The sequence below is a fragment of the Ammospiza caudacuta genome, chromosome 4, assembly GCF_027887145.1.
Source record: "Ammospiza caudacuta isolate bAmmCau1 chromosome 4, bAmmCau1.pri, whole genome shotgun sequence".
NCBI lineage: Eukaryota > Metazoa > Chordata > Aves > Passeriformes > Passerellidae > Ammospiza > Ammospiza caudacuta.
In genome coordinates, this window is record NC_080596.1 from 4,523,549 (window position 1) to 4,545,706 (window position 22,158).

The 22,158-nt window shown below is 34.5% G+C and overlaps 1 protein-coding gene across 2 annotated transcripts in view; it reads left to right on the forward strand.

The window, feature by feature from the left end:
* The window catches only part of FSTL5 (follistatin like 5), a 270,104-nt gene that overhangs the window by 180,248 nt on the left and 67,698 nt on the right, over positions 1-22,158 (forward strand). For both annotated transcript variants that reach the window (XM_058803344.1, XM_058803345.1), the window contains exon 7: positions 4,651-4,817. In XM_058803344.1, coding sequence (XP_058659327.1) covers positions 4,651-4,817 — 167 coding nt within the window. The remainder of the gene's footprint in view (positions 1-4,650; positions 4,818-22,158) is intronic.

A 22,158-nucleotide genomic window follows, 5' to 3' on the forward strand; every position in this document is an offset into this window, starting at 1 on the left:
CTTTTAAAAGTGCAATGATATAATTTTATCTGTTAACTTGCAAGAATATTGATAAAACTTAACTCATACTAAGAATGACAACCCAAGATGTATGACTCTTGAGAACAACAATGCTTAGATTAAAGTTCCATTATTTGTTTATCTGTATTGCTCTTGGAATATTTTTTTCAACATGTCATCTTTGAAAACTCCTTTTTCCTGCCTTTCTCAGTTTAATGACTACATTTTGGTTGGACTGAGAAAATTCAAGCACTTACATTCTAATCTAACTGATCATCATTTGCAGTATTTCTTGATTCAGTTGAAGTGATGTCATTTTGCATCTGATTTCAGTAAGTTCTGAAGATATTTTTGAAAGTTATCACAAATATATTTATAATAAAAAGTACTTAGAAAATTATAATAGAAAAATATTTACAATTTCATCTAACTTTAACCAAAGGACAGATAAAAGTAGATTTATAGCATAGATTCTAGATAAAGGGAAGCAATGAGAAAAAAACGTGTTTTCATAATTTTCAGAAAAGCACTTGGGATGTTTGTATATTAGATTCTGTTTAGTCAGATAAAATCATAGGAGCTAGTAGTGGTAAAATGGATAAGGACCTGGATGAAGGGGAGATGATACGGGTTCAATGAAACAGGAAAATACCAGTTTGAGAAAGAGTTATTATTGAAGCTCTCCAAAGATCACCTGGGAAGCAAACTTTTTTAAAGATTGGCATTGGATAACCTCAAAGCCTGGCACAGTAAAAGTGATATGAAAATTAATGTTACAAAATACAAGTTCTTATACTTGGTTAAGAGTAAGAAAATACAAGTTCTTATACTTGGTTAAGAGTATACTTTAAGCTGAGAAGCAATTTATTGGAAAGAACAGAGTAGAACAAGGTTATGAGGACCTGTCATTTACAGGGCAACTGCGAGGAACCAGATGAGATCTGTGTGAAAATGGCGATTGCATTGTACGGATGTATTGACCGAAGTCTTTCAGGAAAAAATATGGATTTGTTGATAAATTCCACTTCATTAATCCTAAATATTGTGTAAAGTTTTCTTTCATGTGGTTTAAAGAATAAATTCAAGCTGGATCAAATACGGTGATAACCTGAGTAACAAAAACAAGTGGGAGGAGCCAGAAGGACTTGGCTCAGGACCATAAAGCAGAATGAGGGATAGGGGAGTTTGCAGAATGGCTTCAGCAGCCAGAGAACTTAACAAATCCTTTCAACCTTCTCTCAGCCAGTGTAGGAATGTCTCATATTTAAATTATTACTTTTGATTTGGTTTACTTGTTTAAGTTTGTTGGTTAGTTGGTTGGTTTTGATTTTCCTTTGTTGTTTAAAATCTTTTATATTTTTGAGCCTTTTCAGTAAGTTTTCCTTTTCCCTGGTCAGTGTAAAAGTTCTAAAATGTCTTCCCAATAGTTAATATTTATTCTGCTTTCACTTCTTTTGTCTTATCTTATAATAGCTATGTTTTATTTCCAACCAGATATTTTCAGACAGGTCTGTTGGTTTTGTCTCCTAACTATACTTCTAGCTTTTATTTAAATGTTTGGGTTGTTTTGGTTTGAGTTTTTTGTTTGCATTTCTTCCCTTTATCTGAAAGAATGCATCCAGTAACTTTTATAATTAAGAACCAGGGATGCGTGTCAGATTGATATTGCGTCCGGAGGAGTTACAAACAAACTCATTAATATGGTACACCATAGCAGAGGATCCATGTTTCTAAAAATAGCAAGCTATATAACATAGTCTCTACTGGCTACTTATAATATTACTGCTCTGTAACCAACAGTGCCCATATTTACTTTTTTGTGTGGTGGTGGCGTGAGTAAACAGAATTAATTTCACTTCCAATTTTTCTAAACCTTTGCTCTGCTTTTTAATTTAACGTTAAATAAGCAAAACGTGTGTGACTAAACTTCAAACAGTTATTGTTGATCTACAAAGGCAACATGGAGGGAAAGCTAGAAGTCATTCTAGTCAGGAATATCTCTTAATGACACAACCTCAGTACCTGTCCAAAAAGCATTTGCTCTCAGAACCATATTTATTTCTTTCAAGGAGAAAAGAAGAGATGATAAGTGCATCATTTAATTCCTGGGCCGATGTTTTATATATCCAAAGGAATGTCACAGTGCCTGATCTCTGAGACAAGTGCTGTCCAGTGCACCTGACACTTTTTTGCGCACACCAAACCCCTTCCACTCCCAGCAGTGTTTGCCTCTTTCACTGTGGTTGCAGACAGTTAATGGACAGCAATTTTCGGGGACTTACCTGCCAAAGATTCTGCTGCAGGTGCTGCTCCCAAGCCTGGGGCTTTTTGGGTTGGGCAGTAACTTTTTTTTCCCCTCCAATAAGGAGAAAATATGTGCAATAGTTTTCTCTCAAGAAAATAAGAAAAGCTATAATGTAATTTTTATGCCTTTTTTCCTATTTAAATGATAATATGAATATACATAATTGTATAGTTTTATTAAGGTTTTTTACATAAATGTTCACAATTTTACAGGAAAGCAGTGATTCTAGCACATTTATTAAAATAGGGTTTTTTTCATAACTTTTCAAAAATAGATAACATCAGTGCATTGAATAGTTCCAGGTAGTACAACTGTTTCTTCATTTTTTTAAATTCTGCATTTGGGCCTTTTGTTACCATAATCATGAGATGAAAAGTTGCAAGTGGCATATCAATATATTATATTGAAGACTGAGAATTTTTAAAAAATTCTTTGGGAGTTTTCTCTGGCAAAATTAGTGCTGTCATCCTATGTTATTATTATTGTTTTGTTGTCATTATCATCATTATCTTAATTATTATTTATTATAAGGCTGTCATTATTGTTAAAACAAAGGTAGTTTAAAAAAAAGGTTTGAACCCTTGGTGTCAGTAAAATGATAGCCTCTCAGTTTTGATTTCAGAAAATCATATTTGCTTATGTAGGAAATGGTAAGCTTTATATTTGACAGATACTCTGATTTCTAGTGCCATCCTCTAATTAAAAATTATAATCATCTGTAACAGTGACTGACCTCGTTTATGTAGGAATCCATAGTAATACTGAAATTGATTGAAAAAAAAGACTAAAATCTTGTAGAATGTAAATTGCCTGTGTCAGTTCATCATGTGAAGGCTGGCAGTTTTCATAGATGGCCTTATAACACCAGCTGATTTCATGATCCCTCCTTCATGCCTTTCCTAGATTGAATAGTGAATTTGAAATATACAGATAACTTAAATTTGTAAATGAAATATCAGAACACTTACTTCACTTTTGAGTTCTGAATCATTCAGTAGCCACACAGCTGTCTTGCTATCTGAGTGTTGCTGAAGAGCCATCTCTTGTAACACAGAACATGAAGTGCTTCTGAGGATGCAGAATAATCAATTGAATTTAATTGGTATGTTTCATTTTCCTTAGTGTAAGGCATTGTGTCAGGTATGCATCTGGTTAAAAAAGGTCAGTCTCATTTGGGCATGTCTGGTGGGCACTATCACTCATGTTTTGTGTCACAGAGCGCATTCCTTCTGAAAGAGGAAAGAATCAGGGGGCCTCTCTTTAGAACTAAGTATAAAATTATTTTTAATCACATTTTTAAGGAATTTACTGTAATTATTGAAGAGCTGTGCTTGCTTTCGTGCTTTTCTAATGCTTGCACTTGTAGAGGGGGGTTGGAAGGAGGGTGGGGAGAAGTGTTATTTACAAAGTATTGGTTGTATGAGGCTGAAATGAGCCTATAGAAGATCTTAGCTTCCTTACAAGTTCCTTCTTTCTTATAATGAATTAATGTCTCTTATATGAAAGTGTTTTCATCATTAAAAGAGAACAGACCCATTATGCCTTTTGTAGTTTACTTGAAGAATGAAAGATAAAAACCAGAGATTTTTCATGATTTAGCAGCTGAATGGAAAAAAATTTATTTGGATGATCTTCAGTTCTTATGTAGTTCTTTTGTCTAATAGGACAAAATCCTTTCAAATATAAAATTTTAGTAAGTTATGTTTAGTCAGGTTCACCACAGGTGAAAAGCTAACTCTCAGCTGATCAGCCTGTAACAAGGCAATTACACAAGAGGGAAGAGTATGCAGTGTTTCATCACTTTGATGTGTATCACTCCTTTTTTATTCAAGTCTCCAAATGAGTTCTGGAACACAGAAGTGAAATGGTCTTCTGTTAAAATTGGAACTCCTTAGTAGCAGATGAACAGAGAAAGTTTCAGGGACTCCTATCATGTATATCTAAATTTTTTTAAGACTTTTTTAAACATTGATTAATGAGGAATAGGTAGTTAGTCTGAAAATATAGAATAAATGTTCTGCCTAGTCCACTGTGCCTGTCTTAACTGTCAGATAACTTCCAGTGTCTGACTTTGGATATGCAGTCGTGTATTACAGTCCTGCCTCTGGAATTCACTTTCATGTTAAATGCTGCTCCTTACAGGCTGATACTTGTCAGTCAATTTAATTGAAATGTCATGCTGACCTTTATATGAAATACGCTGAACTTACTGGGGTTTTTGGAAGCTCTTTTTACTTTTGTTTCAGTTAAAGTTCTTAAATTACCAGTGTACAAAAAAGTTCATGCTAATTAAGCTCATGAAACTGCCTGCTCATTGATCTTACAAACAATAAATTTTTTTGCAGATGTAGTTCAGCTGAATCTGCCTGAAGATCAAAAAGTAAGCACCACTGCAGCAACAGTGGGACAGAGTGCTGTCCTTAGTTGTGCCATCCAGGGAACCCTGAGACCTCCCATCATCTGGAAGAGGAACAATGTCATTCTGAACAGCTTAGATTTGGAAGATATCAGTGTAAGTAACAGAAAGTTCTATTTAACAGCTTTTTACCAAAACCTCTCATTAATAATACAGAACTGATGCATAACAAGCTACATGCTCCTGATGTTTCAAAGAAAAGAAATGGAAATGATATGCGACAAACTCTGCCTGATTTTATTTGCTGTGTGTTTGAACCCCTTTTAAATATAGAGAAAATATGTTTCACAGAGCAAGCATGAGGGCTAAATTGCAGCCCAAAATAAAGTCAGCATTTTGCATTCAGGATTGTACCGTCTTCCCGTATTTCGAAGAAAAGAGAAATCTGTGACATGAGCATTTTCGTGTACAAACAGATCATAATAATAGTTTTCTTTTATATTAGTTCAATAGAAATCCATTTTTCCCCAAATAAGTATTTCATTATAAAATTAGTTGTCATGCTCATTCCTCCAAATATTCAGCAGCCTATATGGTGCCTTTCAAAGAATGAAAAACTGAATATTAGTATAATTTGTAAATCTTTTTGTTTCAGGAAGGCAAGCGTTTGCCACCTAACATTGCCATGACCTAAAAACACAGAGGAAAATAAAAAACTAGTATTAGAATTACATCTTCTTTCAAGACTAAAAATAAGCTTTCATCTGTATTTTGTATGCTTCTGGGTATGCTTTCTTTGTTTTGGCCATTTTGTATTAGCAAAGTTCAAAATGTGGACAAATTGTTACTTTGGGATTTGTGCTGTCTGTCTAGCCCAAGTGAGTCTGAAATCACCTGAACTGTTATGTGTGTGGAATATTGCTGCAATGAAATACCTAGTTTGTCTATTTTTATTTCTTTTTTTTATGAATGTTTTATTTTTAAGGTGAAAATTGTTCCCACACATCATCTCTCTTTTATGTCTGGTTTTGTTAGTTCTGATGGTAAACTGAGCTTCCTCAGTGTGGTGCTTTGTAAAATAATGGACAATTTCAAAGCTCAAAAGCTCATCTTGCTTGATTGATGGTTTTAAGTCCCTTGAGAGGCTTAAGATAAACCCAAGATAATCTGAAAAGTTCTCTGTTAAATATAATTGCTTTTGTTAGTTTGATATTAATCACATGACTTATATTGAAAAGTGTCTTGCCCATGTCCACAAGATCTGTCTGCAATATTTGTTACCTTTCTGTAAATATTCCTGATGTTCAAAACCACTATTTGGAGTTCTTACTAATCAATTCTAAGTGTAATAGCTGGCATGAGCTGTTGACAGAAAAAAAGGAAGATGCATCTGTAGACAGAAATAAAAGGGAAATGATGAATGGAAATGATGAAGCTAACAGCTCAGCTTAAGACTGAAAGGTTCAGTTGGCTTTTTTGCAGACATGAAAAGAGCAAGTGATTTGTAAGCTGGATACATACATTTTTGAGTATGAAAAAAGCCAAAAAAAAAAACCAAAACAAAACCCAGAAATAAACAGCAAAAAAAACCCAAAAAACCCCAAAAAAACAAAAAACAAGCAGAGAAAGTTCTTGTGCTGGGTGCAGGTGCCCAGGGATTGGCAGCAGGGGCCACAGGTGTGGCCTCTTAGGGTAAAGGACCAGGGATGTCCATGCTGTATGCAGCCATTCCCAAGGGACCATCGGCAGGGCACACCCATGGCATCTCTGAAAGAACGTTCAAAAAAGGGCATAAAAAACAGGGAGAGAGAGAGAGAGATATTAGAGAACAAAAAAAGAGCAAGGAACAGCAGAAGTAAGTCTAAAACTGGAAGAGCAGAAGGTAGGGCTTTGTGAAGCAGATATCCAAAACATCTACATTGGAGCAGGTTTATCTTGAAGGACTTCTGGACAATTGCTTGACCAGTCCGGTGACTTTCTGTGATCCAGTGGTGGCAATGGTTGACAATGCAGGGCCAACAGATGTCACCTATCTAGACTTCTACAAAGCCTTCTATGCAGTTCCATGCAACATCGGGATGGATGGATGGAGCGATGGATGGATGGATAGATGGATGGATGGAGCGATGGAGCGAGCCAAAGGTTGTGGTCAACATCTCTGTCATTGTGTCTAAGTGGAGGCCAATGACGAGAGGTGTCCCTCAGAGTCTGTCTTTGGCCTAGTGCTCTTCAACATCTCTGTCAATGACACAGGCAGTGGGACTGAGGTGTCCCTCAGCAAGTTTACAGGTGACATGAAACTGAGTGGTGCATTTGACATATCTGAAAGCTGGGATGCCCCCCAGAGGGACCTGGACAAATCTGAGAGGTGGATCTGCAGGAACCTCATTGTTCATAAGCAAAAATTAAGTTTTAGTTTAGTCCCTTAACAGTTTAGTTACGATTCAAATACAGAAAGAGAAGGTCAGATTCAATATCCTGAGTGAGGCACTAAAATTAATAGAGCTCAAATATATGTATATGTGGGATAATAATCTCTCTTTCCAGATAAAGTAAAATAGGGAGGAAGAAAAAGTTAATGGTGCCTGGATTAAAAGAAGAAACAACAAAAGAATGGAGAGAAAGACATTGAGTTAGATTCGTACCCAGACCTTGTTTTCTTCAAAATTTATTTTACTTTTCACTGTTTTCATAGATTTGATATGTCTCTTTATTTCTAGATTCTTTACTGCTTGTATAATATCAGATGTCCCCAGAAGGAGCGTACTTTAAGTTTTACTGTAGCTGTATTATAAACTATAATGATGTTTGCCTAACTCTGGGAATTCTTAATTTACTCAGTTATACAAGAACTATATCTGAGCATCTCAAGACTAATAATGTTGTGTAAAGAGCAGTACATTTTCTGAAAATGGCAAGGCAAACACTGACCTGGGAAGGTAGATAGCTAAGGTTTTGGGGTTTTTTCAGTAAAATGGATCAAAGATCAAGGTAACTGGAAGTCACCACGTATATAGGGAACCAGGCTAAGCAGTAGTGACAATGTGATTTTGTAAATCATAGCGAGTGCTCATACTTAGAAATTAAGGTTTTGCACTATCTAGTCCTCAGTATGAATTAAGCTATTTGCTTTGAGGAGGGACAAACTCAGAACAATATAATGTCCTAGTATTTTGTCAAATGGAAAAATGCAACAAGGAGGAAAGGAATCCAGGTCTAAACTGAAATTGATAGTTCAATTTTTATATATATTTGAAATATTCCACTCCTCTACTGAAAGTGTACAAGATACATCTCTAAAGCTGTCAACTGTGGAGTGGCTAAAAATGAGTCTTGATAATGTCTAATGTCTTGTATATTCTAATACGTTTTAAAGAAATATTACGAAATACCATTTGACTTTCAAAGGATGATCATAGAAATTTGTATTTAAATAGTATATTTAAAAATGTTCTATGAAGAATATGCTAATGACATTATTGATAATATCCAGTTGATAATTTTAAAAGTCCTTAGCTCTCCTCATCTCTTCTTGTGGTACTTATAACTACTTTTTGTAGAAGTACTGCATCTTGCTACTAATCCTTCTCTTTCTGAAACTGATGGGAGGCAGGGATAATTAGCACCCATCTGAGTGAAATTATGAAAAATTATATGCCTCTGCAAATTTTACTTAAATTGTAATATAATTGTGCCGTGACTCACTACAGAACTGATATCACAGGGCATTTTGATGATCTTTCAGTCCACATATAGAAAGAATTTTTTTTGCTCCCTGTTATCTTGCATCTTAAATTTAATATTTGCCTTTCCACTTTCCTCTTGTTTTTATCTAACCTACTATTCATTAGAGATAATAATTCCCACGTATGAAAAATAGGAGATGTATTTCCCAAATGCAATGCATATTACTTTTTTAGTCTTAATGCATTCACTTGTTTAAAGTTTTTATAACTTAATTTGCTTTATTGTTTTTCTGATACTTTATTACAGCTTTGCCTTCAGGTTCTTTCCCATACATGAGCAATCTTACTTTTCTTATAAGATCTTGGCCTTTTTTTTTTTAATTTATTGAAGATCTACTGGGATGGTTTGTCCACATGCAAAGTTAAACAGTAATTTTTCAAAACAGTGTAGTTCAGCTTTTTCCTTTTGGTAAAAGGTCATAATCTCTCTCTTTAGGCTGCCTTCATGGAAAGCATCTAGTGTTTCAGTTTTGAGGTTTTTGAAGTTAGGTATAGGTTACTTTTTCCTCAAAACGTCTGATTTGTTTATCTTGTTAAAATTAATTTATGCATAAAAGTTGACCCTTTTTTGGTGGCAGTCGGCATTTTCTTCTTGACATCTTTGCCCTTCACCCACCAAGAAAACCCAAAAGACTGTAATGGAGTCTTGTGCATTATGTTTTTGCCACCTCTTAAACACACTACAACTTTCAGATATTTCCTACTCATTTTTCTGATGAGGTGGTTGGATTTGATTAACAGTGACTCATCAAAGTCAGCATGTTTCTATTTTTATCTATATTGAATTGGAGGTAAAGAGATAGAAAGAAATAGGAAAGAGCGGGGGTGGAGGCGGGGGGGGGGGGGGGGAGAAGTGAAGGAGAAAGAGATCAAGAAGAAAACAATCACCACACTGGATCCAGAGGCATCCCATTGGGCCTCCTTCACCCCGGTCTTCTCGGTAGTGGGGTCCCAGAGTCTTCTGGAGGTGCCACTCCACTATTATGCAGGCCAATTTCTGGGTTTCCGTGGGTGTCCACAGATGTTCCCGTAACTGAGGGTTGCATGTGTATAGGCAGCTGTTTCTCCTCCCACAGTTTGCCATAGTGGGAATTTTTGTCCAGATGCATTAGCCAGGGTGGGATAACCAAACTTGAGCTCCTCTAGGCCTGGAATAGGCACCTTCCTGTTGCAAATTCCTGTCCTCTGGTCTTATCTCAAGCTCACTCTGCTGTAGTCTTGACAATGTTTGAGGCAGTTGTGGTCTTTAAGTCTCTTACATCTCCCCGTGGCTCAAACAGTGTCTTCCTGGGACCTTTTTTCTCATTTCAGAGTCTCCCATGGGGGTGTTGTGTTTATAGAAAGGTCAGAGAAAATATAGAAACAGCAGGAGAATGACACAAGCAATTATACAGTGCATGATAGCTATCCCAGCAATTACAAAAGTAACTCCAGTTGCAATCATTGAAGTTTTCATTGTAGGTATTGCCCCCGCTCCATGAGTAACAAGGATTAGAGTATGGACATCAGCCAGTAAGCTACCTTTGGGTTTGGAGTGATTGGGAAAGCTCTTATATTTGACCAGTGATTTCTTTAATTTTGGCTTGTGCTTCTTCAGTTGATGATGTTGCATTGAGAATGGTAATGCAACATTCAATTTCAGTAAGATTTAACATTCCACGTATTCCTTGTTCCTTTAATAATAACATATCTAATGCCAACTGATTTTGTAAAGCCATTTTTGACACTAGTTGCTCTTGCAAGTTCAGCTCTAGGAGCCGATATTTGGTTCAATTACTTGAGAGCATGTACCTGCCATGTAATATTTTCCAATGCCCATTGGTGCTGTGTGATAACAATAGAAGGTGTAAAAAATATTGGAAGTCCTAAAGCTGTATTTTTTCTCCATAATCATCATATCTATTACTGATCAATTCCCATATTTTTTCAGGAGAACTTGTTTTCTGCTGTGTCTTTCCTGTGTCTTTCCTGAATAATGAAAGATGGAGTTTGGGTGAATGGATGTGAGTTCTATCCTGCACCTTAGACCAGCGTGCTCAGTTCGGAACATCCCGAAGCTAATCCAGGTGGTGCAGGATAGCTGCACATCCAGATGTCTATCAAGTACATTTGGGGCTTGAATTTAGGAGTAACTTCTACTCCTTTTTTTTCCAGGCATCAGAACTTGTATCATACTTTTTTTTTTTTTTTCACTCTTACCCATTTTCCCTGTATTTCAAAATTAGTGAAAAGCTGTTTTATATTTTGTGTTACAAGATGACTTCTAAACCTTCTTAAGCATCTCTTCTTCACTCCCATAATATCTTTCTACCTTAAGCTTTTCTTTCAATTCAAATTCATTGTTTTCTCTGTTCTTTTCTGTATATCTATATAAAAATGCAGGTTATGTCTGCATTCAATATTGGTGTTACTAGCAAATTCATTTTGTGCTATTAATTTCTGATTAGTTCATCAAAAAATTGCAGCTCAATTTTTTTGTATGGTTATAGACATACTCTTCTCACTTCTTCTGCTACATACATCCATCAACTGGGTGAAAAACAGCATCATTTCTGAATAATTTTATTACTAGTTACATATTTATTTTTCCAAGTTTTCCAGGTCATTTTGCAGTAATTTTGCTATCCTAGTAGACTTAATACTTTTCACAGCTTTCAGAAGAATTATGCGAAAGGGTTTTATAGTACACAGAAAGAATACTGAGCTTTTCAGGTTATTATTTTAGAAAAGAAGTCTTGAAAGAGCAATTCGACTATGCTGCAGCTAGCAGTAAAGGTCACTCCTTCTTAAGAGCATGAGAAAGATGCTTTGTTAATAATAGGCTCTTGTGGCTCATAGTCCTGACTTTACAATCACTGCTATAGTACATTAAATAGGAGGGCCATATCACCAGCAATAAAAATGCTTTGATATCCAGAAGTCTGTTTCATTGAACAGAGCGGCACAATTTCTTAAATACCAAAAAAAAAAAAAAAAAAAAGAGAGAAACCCTGTCTGGCCCACGATCACAAGCAGCCCAGGAGGAAAAATTACAATAGGCAGGGCATAATTACCTACCTACCTACCTTGGATTAACTGTCATTTATATATTTTCAAAAATAATTCTTTTTTTTTTTTTAATACTGCAGAAGTGTACAAGCATTTCCTTAGTACTGGTTCAGGAAGAAAATTTCTACCCACCTGAAATATAATTGGTACTGCTATTTGCAAAAGTCAACATGAAGCAAATTGTTTGTCTGGACCAAGTCTGATCAGTTTGTGAACTCTGACTGGATAACAACAGAGGAGGATTTATCTGCCATGATTTTCAAATGATGATATTTAAGATTTCTCTGAATCAAACTGGTCAGTGATCTATCTACTCATAAACTTGACACCATGTATCCATTCATATCTAAATTTAATTAGATCTACTTACCTCAGACTGATTTCTCTTTCACCTGTTATTTTTATCACTTTCATGTGTATTCTTTTTTTCTTTTTCATTTTTGTACTGTTTTCACATTGCTATCTTTATAATCTAGGGCTTCCTTTTCAAAAGGACTCATTCAGAATTTTTTCTGTTTGGGTATGTGCAAGAGCCTTTGTATCCATGGCAGAGTGTTTTCATTGATCGGCTCAAAAGGAATGATAAATGAAACTAGAGATTTTCCTAATTTAGTATGATTTTGGAAACAGATCTATTAATGATCTCCATCTGATTCTCCTTTCATGTATGCTTGGCTTAAAACTACAAGCAGAAGTAGGGAAGTTGAAACAGTGCTTCTAAATAACATCCAATTTGGTTTGATATAAAAAAATTGTCCTTGAGTAAGGAGAATTCAGAGGGTTTACAGAGGGTCACTGAATCTGCATTCTTTATTATACTTTTATGGGTAAAGATAGGTAGAAGGGACTGGATTTTATGACAGTTACTCAAAAGCACCTGCTAAGGATGTTTTGGTTTTGGCTGATTAACATATTTCTTCTAGAACTTTCTAAGAGAAATATAGTAATGTTTTCAAATTATAAGCTTTTGCATATAGATACTTAATTGAAGTATTGAAAAGAAAAAATAATTTTTCTTTGCGTAGAAAATAAATTTCAGGCTACCTTAATAAAATCACATAGTCTTATGACTCTCATCTGAAGTATGTTATCTTGTCTGGTTTAAGAGCAGGTTTGTGTGTCCATTTTTTAAGCATTTTATTTCAAATAGTTCTGTTATTTAAGAGGGAGGAGGCTATGTCTTCCTTTCTAGAATATGTGCTCCTTCTAGGCAAAAATCTGTCTTTACAGACCTGTTTGTATTAATGAAAAATAAAATGGAATTGCCATACTCTAGTACAGTAAAATATCAATGACTTCTGTCTACAAGATACTTAAAAGTTTGTGCAGCAGTTTGGCAAATGCCATGAATTCTGTGAAGTTCCTGCTATTGTAACCTATAGTTAATAAAGGATGACTGAAATCCTGTTTTGCCTTCACATTTTTAATATGATATACATAGTTAAAACATCAGACGAGAAATTCATTCATGAAAAAGACTGAAGTTTAACCTGTGATTATTGAACAATTAACATGTCAAAAGGAAGGCAGGGAAGAAAAAACTGCCTTTTCTCCCAACCCTCTGTATTAATAGAGACTTTATTTCTGACATGGATTCTATTAGTTGGCAACAGCTAATGATAGAGTTATAATTGGAGTAAAATATAATTGAAATCAGGGGTTAGCTAGAGAAAAAGAACTTCTGTATATTTCAGTCTTCCAAAGTAAGACTGTACTGTGTATAAGGAAAATATATTATGGTATTTCAGTGATAGAGTTTTATATGGTGACAGTAGCATATAATATTTCTAATGAGTAGTGCCGTCTCATTTTTTAAAATAAAAGCAAGGAACAAGGGTGAAAAAAGAAAATATAGTGTATATAGCTTCATATTTTGTGAAGGACTTGCACTTCTAAAAAAATTTTGGGCCCATTACAGAAAACAGAAAAGCAAAAATTATTTACAGGAGACAAATAATGGTCCACTAAGAATTAAAATTATTTTGGTACATCTTGTAGAAACTTCAAGTGTGTTAACAAAGAGTTAGCTATTGTTGCAGCAGAAGAAAGTGCTTATTGTGATTGGCAGAGCAGTGGTAAAATTGGAGTAATGGATGTCTCACAGAAGAGGGAACCTGTTAATTTAGAGAGAGCACGGGAATGTGGTCATGACTCAATGTGATACTGTCATTTGCATATTAATTTTTATATAAGCATTTCATTTAACTGGAGTTTGTGGTCTTACTTTTAAACTGTGCAATTGAAAGTACTTGTGTTCAATTTTTTTTAGAACTATTGCATGGGAATCTCGTGTACCTCTATTAGGTACTTTGCTTTTAAATAACACACAGTTTACCTGCAACAGGATATAGTAAATGTTTTATGTATAACAAATATGAGCATTTAATAATAGCAAACTGTCTAAATATCAACAATATTTATTTTTTAATACCATCCAGAAAATATTTATTATGACTATTCACAATCCCTTTTGAAATGGGGAATTTCCAACCTCGGTTTATGGCTTGAACACAGACCAGATGTAACAGAAAGAAGAAACAGAAATATCTTATTGCTAATAATGTATAGAAAGTAATGAGGTTTTGCTAGTTCAGCATTATGCTGTTGCCTTTGTGTATGAATAACCATTGTGATACCTGTGGGCTTATCATAACGTCTTGGCTTCATATCAGTAAAAGAACAGAAGTCCTACTTGGTACAGCTCTAGAAAATATGTTTGTCAGTGCCACTATATGCTGAAAAATCTTAGGTTTTTTCTGGAAACTTTTTGAACACCCTAATTTTTCTTGTTTTATACCAGGATGTTCTTGCACTGTTTTACAGTTAACCTGACCAGGAACCAGAACCAGATTATACAATGAGACTAAAAACACCACGATTCATTTCAGTGTAGACAGAAAACAAAACAACCAAAAAACCTAACTCCAAAGCAAAACCCAAAGAATTTTCCCTGCGTAAATAGTTTCTGTGTTTGCATTAAAAGGTTGCTGCCAATGACCTTGAAGTGTCTTTTCTTTCATTGATATCAAGGAATCAATCTTGCTAGTTAAGAATTAGACTGATGGACATGGATTGTTGTATTAGTGGTTTGAGCAAAGGCAATGTGTGTAAAGCTTAGATAACCAAGATTAGTATTAAATGTAAATTGTCTCAGCTTTCAGTATTTTAGTAGTGTAAATTCATGATCTTTTTGCAGTACTCCAGTTTCATACTGAGTGTTTAGTTCAAGTGACTGGAATTTTCTGTTTATTTAAAAGGCTCTAAGAAGAATATTTCAGAATTATTGGGTGTGTCAATCTTGGCTAAACCCTTAAGTGAAGCTGCCGTGCTGGCATTCAAACTGCCAATATTTTGATTTTATAAGAAAAGAGAAAAAGATGGCAAGGAATGGATGACATTCACTTTGTTGTATGTAATCAGGTGCATAGCTGAAAAAAAAAAGTTTAGTGTAGGAATTGCATCCGACTCTTTCTAAGCATCTTTGTGCCTATTTCTTGTATGACATACTGGATAACAAACTGACTCAAGTGGGATTGTGCTAATAATCCAAGTAATGTGTGACTGGCCCTGTTTTCTTTGTACTGTTGTCTTTAGATCTTATATTAATGCTGCATTTAAAATGACAGATAACTTTAGAAAAACTTTGTGATTTATAATGGGCCTTTTTCCTCCCTAGTATGCTAAGAATGGGCCAAAGTGAATCATTCTGATTTTTAAATCATTTTAAGGTACTAGGTTTCCTTTTTTTTCACCTGCCACTTAGCCCAATACACCCTTTTCAGTTGCCACATATTAGGAGATTCTCAAAAAATCTCTATCTTTTTTGGTTTAGGTTTTTTTTTTGTCTGCAAGATATTTAAAAGTTGTTTGAAAAGATATTTTTGTTGTCTATTTATTGGTTTATCACATGTACACAAAGGAGTTTGTGAAAACCCAAAATTTATCCCACTGGGTTTTTGTGAATTGCATAAACCTTGAATACCCTCTACCTACTTGTCTGTTTCCCTCCTGGATAATTCATAAATACATGGGATGGCCTAGATAATAATTGGATAAAAATTTGAGTAACACAAAAATTTAAGCTTTGTTTGTTTCCTTTTTTTGTAGATTCTCTTGAGTTTTGTAAAGAAACATCTGGAGAACTTGATTTCTATGAAATGAAGTGGGGTTTTTTTTGTTTCAAGATTAGTCTAATTCAGGAACCAAAGATATGAGTTATTTTCAGTATAAGAAAAGGGCTTTGGACTGATGCAACTAAAACTGAAATGCAGTGTTTTATGCAGTAGGAAGATCAAAAATTCCAATAAACATTATAAAATTAAAACAGAATAGTTTGTAGTATTTGAAAACAGATTAAATCTCAGCACAGTATAATTATGTAGTGTGATATTTTTAGAATCAGAAAAATTTAGTGGATATTCAGTGAATTCTAAACTGAATCACCTTAGAGAGTAAATTACATCAGTACTTCTGCTCCTCTGGGCCTTCCTAACACTTAGATACACTTTGGAATATGATCCAAGTAAACTGCATAGTGCAAAGCTAGTTTCTCTTTGCAAAACTACCTTGGAGTGTGATAATAAATATATCTACAATTAAAGCTGATTAAAAAAAAAGGCACAGTTTGGCGGAATGATAATAAACTGTGGTAATTGAGTAAGTATTATAAATTCATTTCATTTGTTATGAGTTTAACTTGAAAAATATGTGAGGAATGAATGTCAAATAGATTTATCTGATTAAATCTGATTATATAACAATTTGGCTTGTTAAAAAGGAGTAAAAGTCAAATGGTATATGAGTCTCTCTGAAGATCTCTGTGTAACATGAAGCAATAAAAAAGACAGCTGTATCAGAGCATGCTGAATTTTCTACTTAAAATATACTGCATCTACTCAGTTGGAGGTTTTGAATGTCTAAATAAATTAGCAGTCCTTATTGCCAATTCATCACAAGATAATGTAAAATTACGGAGTTTTTGGGGAAGTAAAAGGTTAGTGATGTTTTATGGCTAGCCTCAAGAGCTCTAGTACTTTGGCAAAGCTCTCACTTATGTCTAGTGTCTGCCATAAACAAGAAAAAAATTCCAAATTCTCTTTACACATCTACATATCAAATGAAGTCGTTATTCTCACTGGTAATCTAGCACTGAGGCCTTTTATGTCACTTTCCTGTGTCATCCCTCTTCAAGTTCTTAAGAGGTTGCAACATTATTAGATTTCCAAATAGCAAAACCAATTTTTAATCAACTGACTTTTTTTTGAAAAGCACAAAGCAGTTGCATGTTTTATGTGGAATAATGGATATTACCATTTATTAGCTGTTACTATTTCCTCATGAAGTGAAATTGCAGTCCTTGCTATATCTCAGAGAATAAAGGGAAAATCATACATATCTAATTGATTATTTAAACAGGTACAGTGTTATTGTATTCATTTCTAGTCAGAGAAATAATCTTTTTCTCAGATTTGCTGAATAAAGCCAAATCCTTCGCAATTTAACTCCTGGCCTCAGCTTATGCATTACAAAGTCTTATTTTAGGAAGCAAGAATAGAGGGTGGCCTCTGCATTGAGCATTTGTAATATAATACAAGTTTAGGAAGATATGCATGAAGACTTTCTCAGCATGGGAGATTTATTTAGATGTTCTGAATTATTATTTAGATGTTCTGAATTACTCACCAAATGTTCACCACTTTACTCAATCATCAGTATAGTAAGGCTAGTAAAGCTATTTGCAATAATGGGATACAGCCTTTGTAAAATTCAGTCATTATTTCCTTTTTTCTTTCTGTTCTCCCCAGTGCCAAGAAAAGGGGAACCAGTGAAATGCTTGGAATATCTAATTGTAGCTAGGAAGTTTGTTTTCATGGTCAGCAGAGAGAGGTGGGTGGCAGCTAAGACAGTGAGCACTGACAGATCCACTGAATGATCCCATAAAAGGATTTTGCTGCCCTGAGCTTTCTCAAATGACTGTAAAAGAAGCTTAGGAGGATTAATTTCCTTTGACCAAAACTAGTCTGCATTAACAGTCACAAACTGGTGTCTGATGGTGTATTCTTGAGAACATAGTTTCTTTTAAGATTTTATCGCTTTCTACTGCATATACTGTACTAGTGTTTATGTTAGACTGTGCACTTCCCTTCTTTAAGCTTTGGCATAATTTGCTATTTTCTGTCAGGCTGATTCTTCAACCAGTGGACTTACACTAGATTCATGATTTGTTCTTATTGCCGCTGTAAAATTTAAGACTGAGAGAAGGTATGCAGATTTGTGCTTATGAAATGTAGAATTTGTTTACCCTCTTAATCTAGAAGAAAAAAATTTAAAAAATCTTGGATTTCTGCCAAATGCAATTTTTCTCAGGGTTCTTTGTGGGATATAATTTCTTTGTGACAGTCAGTAATAAAGTGCAGAGTTGCATTGCTTTGTCTGCGTGAACAGAGAAACTGATTACTTAGAAAATAGTTGTAGCATTGACATTAGCACAAAAAGCCTGAGCTGATTTTGTCTGGCAAATGAACCACAGGTAAATAATTATTTTTTAAAATGTTTTCAGTTAACCTTCAAAAGGATATCTACTCTCTGTATCCTTGTAATAAAGAAAGTTAAAGGTACTGAAAAACCTGTAAAATATGAGCAAGAATGTGACATTAGTATTACTGGTACTTCCATGAGTTGACTGAAATAAAATGCAGAAAGCTTGGGAGGATGTACAGGAAATAAAAGGGAATATGTGTACTGGTTGTGTTTTACAAGCAAACAACTATTGTTGTGAGACTATCTGGTTTCAGTTATTGGTACAGCCTTCCCCTAGCAAACCAATACAAAATTTTAATTCTTAGTTTCAGATTTTCTACCTGATCGGCTCAGAGACAGATAATGTGGGGTTTTTTGCCTTTCCCCATTAAAAAAATCAAGATTTTCCTTTAAAACTAAGGAAAATGCCCCCACCCAGGGAGTTATCATTATAATTTAACTACTATTGATAACCATCAATAAAGAAGGGTCTAAACAATATATTTTTTTCTTTGTTGTGGATTTGTTAAAGACTGCAAATAGAAATAAAGATAATATGAAAAAGCATGAATTCATAATATTTGGTGTTCACTAATTCATTTATTAAGAACACAAAAAACTATTTTTTTTTTCTGTTTGAGGATAATGTTAGTAAGGACTCACATCTTCAGTTCACATATCCCATGTGCTTTATTTTTTAAAAATTTATTTTTACAAAGCCAAAACCCCCAAAAAGCTATTTAGGAAAGCAAAGTATGGGCAAAAAAATGCTGGAAAAAAAGAGAAAAGCCCAAATGGCATAGATCAAAACAAAAATACTTCTAGCTTCTATGATGATGAACAAATTCAAGCAGTCTGTTTCCTTATATGTTCTCCTGTAGGGAGAAAGCAAGGAACAGTCTTCCTAGAGCTGTTAATGAAGAAATGCTGGAAAATGGTCATAAATTCTCTCATATTCAAAGCATTAGCATATGAAAGTGGTTTATAAACCCCAAGGATATAATTGCTGATTCAAAACAAAAAATCACCTTTCGTTTCTGTTTTATAAACAGCAAGAGAGAAAAGCAAATATTCACTATCAAATTGAAGTCTTTCTTTATTATTTTGCTCATTATTTGTAACATATATTATGATTTGTGAAATGTCAAGTTCTTCAGGAGAACAGAATTGCAGCTGAAACATTGTTAAGGTAATTATTCAATTCTATCTTTTCATGTATGAAAAAAATAATTAGAGTTTCTCAATGTAATTTTAGAAGTACCTTGCCATTTCTGTGTGAACAGTAGGAGAACAAAAATTGAGCTTGTAGCAATTTCTTCTTTTTTACTGTCATCAAATATATTTTCCAAAACGTTAAAAAACCCATCTTTTCTGTATTTGTTGCTGTTGATTTTTGAAGGCTCTGTTTCAAAGATGTCTGTGTGTCAGTATAGATACAGGGTTTTTTTAAATTACTCAGCTTGTGAGTCAGTCAATAAAACACTAAATGCTTGTCAACATGCAGTGTCAAGTAGCTCTGTTTGTACTTCACCATCCTTTTTCAAATGCTGCTTACAACATTGTTCACTTTGTATTGAGTGGTTTGCTTTAATTAACAAAACAAACATTGAATTCAGTGTAACAATAAGCTGAGGACATTTATTTTGTAGTTGTAAAAAAACCAAACCAAACAACCAGACAAAGCTCACCACTACCAACAAAACATTCTGTCCATAAAATTCTAACTCTCTGAGAGTCATCATGTGTGAATTCTATTGAAATACTAATATAAAATAACCACAGGAGTGTCTCATCCATGGTTTCTGTGAAAAAGAAGGGAGAAACCATGCACAGGCACACATTTACTTAGAAAATAGCAATGGTACCTAAGGATATCATATGCCACAATGAATCAGTTAAAGAGCTGAAACAGGTAGGAATGCTTCAAAGCAATATCTAATAATTTAGCATAAGGAATGTTAAATTAAACTAGTCTCCAGACTGCATTGTAACAGCTGAATTTTTCTACACTCCATCCACTGCCCTATTTTATTCTCAAATATCTTTGGCAGAGATTAGGCAAAAAATTCCAAATGGTAATAACAAAACCCATTTTCCAGATAAACTGTAAGTACCTGTAGTGTGGCTCTTTTGAATAGCTGTCCTTTCATCTTCCACTAATAGTGTTGTTGAAGAAGAACACTTTGAAAACGTGTGTTCAGCTAGTAAAAGGGAGAAGTAAATTGATCTTCTGCCTCATGTATTTTAGAAAGAGACAAAGTCAAAATATCCAATAAGGAAGATTTTTGAAGTTAGTTGGGTGGGTTATTCTGAAGGGGAATTGCACTGATTCGCATCATCAGTTAAAAATGAAGTCTTAAAGAGGGTGCCTTTTTTGATCTTTGCAGTGGTAACGTGTAATGGTATATTGAAGATTTGCCAGAAATATTTTCTGTTTAACCAAAGTGCTCATATAGAAACGTAGTTATCTTGAGGAAGTCAATTATTGATAGTATTACCAGGTGGGTTTATTTTTCAGGCGTGTTGTTTTGTTCTCCCAAGGTACAACTAGCAGAACCATTGGAAGCATGGAGTTGTGAAATGTGAAATTTAGCTGCCCACACATCTTTGAATGAAGAAGTACAGAGAGACACATGTTTTTTGAATAATATCTTGAGTGTATTTAAAGAAAGAAAACTGAGAAATTAAAACGAATTTCATAGAGATTTCAGTTTTCTTGTGTTCTCTGAGTAAGAATAAAAACTGGAAAGTGAGAACTGAAAAAAATAAATCCCAATAAGTTGGAAAAGTTGTAGGTGAGATTATGGAAGAATGCAAGAATAGTCATAATGAACCAGAGGTTAATGTAGCCCATTATTTCTCATTTTTAACATCCAAAGGACAGAATGTAAGAATAAGGCAGCGCATAGTAATATTTTCTGTTAAAGTTCTTTTACCCTGCAATTTACAGTGACTGAGGTATTGTAGCTGAAGTTTTTGGTTTTGCAAGCTTTTGATAAAGTCTTCATGGATTTGAGGACTTTATAGAGAAGGTTACAAAGTTTGTGAAGTAAAAAATAAGGAAGAACTGGTTGAGGAAATGAAGGTGAGGACAACCTTGGCTACAGTGACCATGAGATGGCTGAGTCAAAGAGCCTAAGAGGAAACAGCAGGGCAAAAAGCAATATAACAAAGGACTTCAGGAAAGGAGACTTCAGCCTGTTCAAGGATGTGCTTAGAAGAATTCCATAGAAGATCATGCTGAAAATAAAAGGGGTCTGAGAGAGATGGTTGGTTTTCAAGGATGACCTCCTCTATGCTCAAGAACAGGCTTTCACAATGAACGGTAAATTAAAAGCAGCAAGAAGTCTGTATTAATGAACAAGGAGCTTTAGATATAACTCAAATAAAAAGAAAAAAGTGTAAAGAATGACAGGTGACCCAGGAAGAACCTGGAGACTCTATTTGAATGTGCAGATAAGAAAAGATGAAGCCATCCCAGAATTGGATCTGCTCCAGATATTTGAAGGTCTACAGAGTTTCAGGACTATATCAGCAGCAAAAGAAAGGAGAAAATATGGACCTTTTGCTGAGCTGGCATGGGACCTAGTGCCAAAAGAAGAACTAGATGATAATATACTAAAAACCTCTTTTGCCTCAGTCTTGATCACAAACATTTCCTTTCAGGAATCCCAGATCCCTGAAATCAGTTTACAGCGGTAGTGCTTCTGTAATGTATCAGTGAATCTAATGAGAAGAATTGAAGAAAAACGAGATTTTTTTTTTTTTTTTTGTCATGTCTGCTCATTACAAAGGATCACAACACTTCCACAGGATGTCATTTAACTTGTTAATTTTTGCATAGATTTTTTCTCTCTGCTTGGATGCAATTATGCAATTCTCAACAGCTTTTCTTCTGCAAATTACAGTCATAGCTAAGTAAACATATTGCTTCTGCTGAGTTTATCTAGTTGTTAAAATAAAAGTTGTATTTTCTTTTACAGTCACAATATATGTAGCAAGATTAAACAACTCCACCATTCACAAGTAAAATATTTGAATTTCAGATTACTGTCAGATATGCTGGTTTAATATTTGTGATGTGTGATGTCTGATATTTGCATCACAGCTTTGTTGCTGAGATGATGAGCGTAATTACTGTAGAGATGTGGGTTTAATTATGATAACCTTGTTTTTAATCTTTC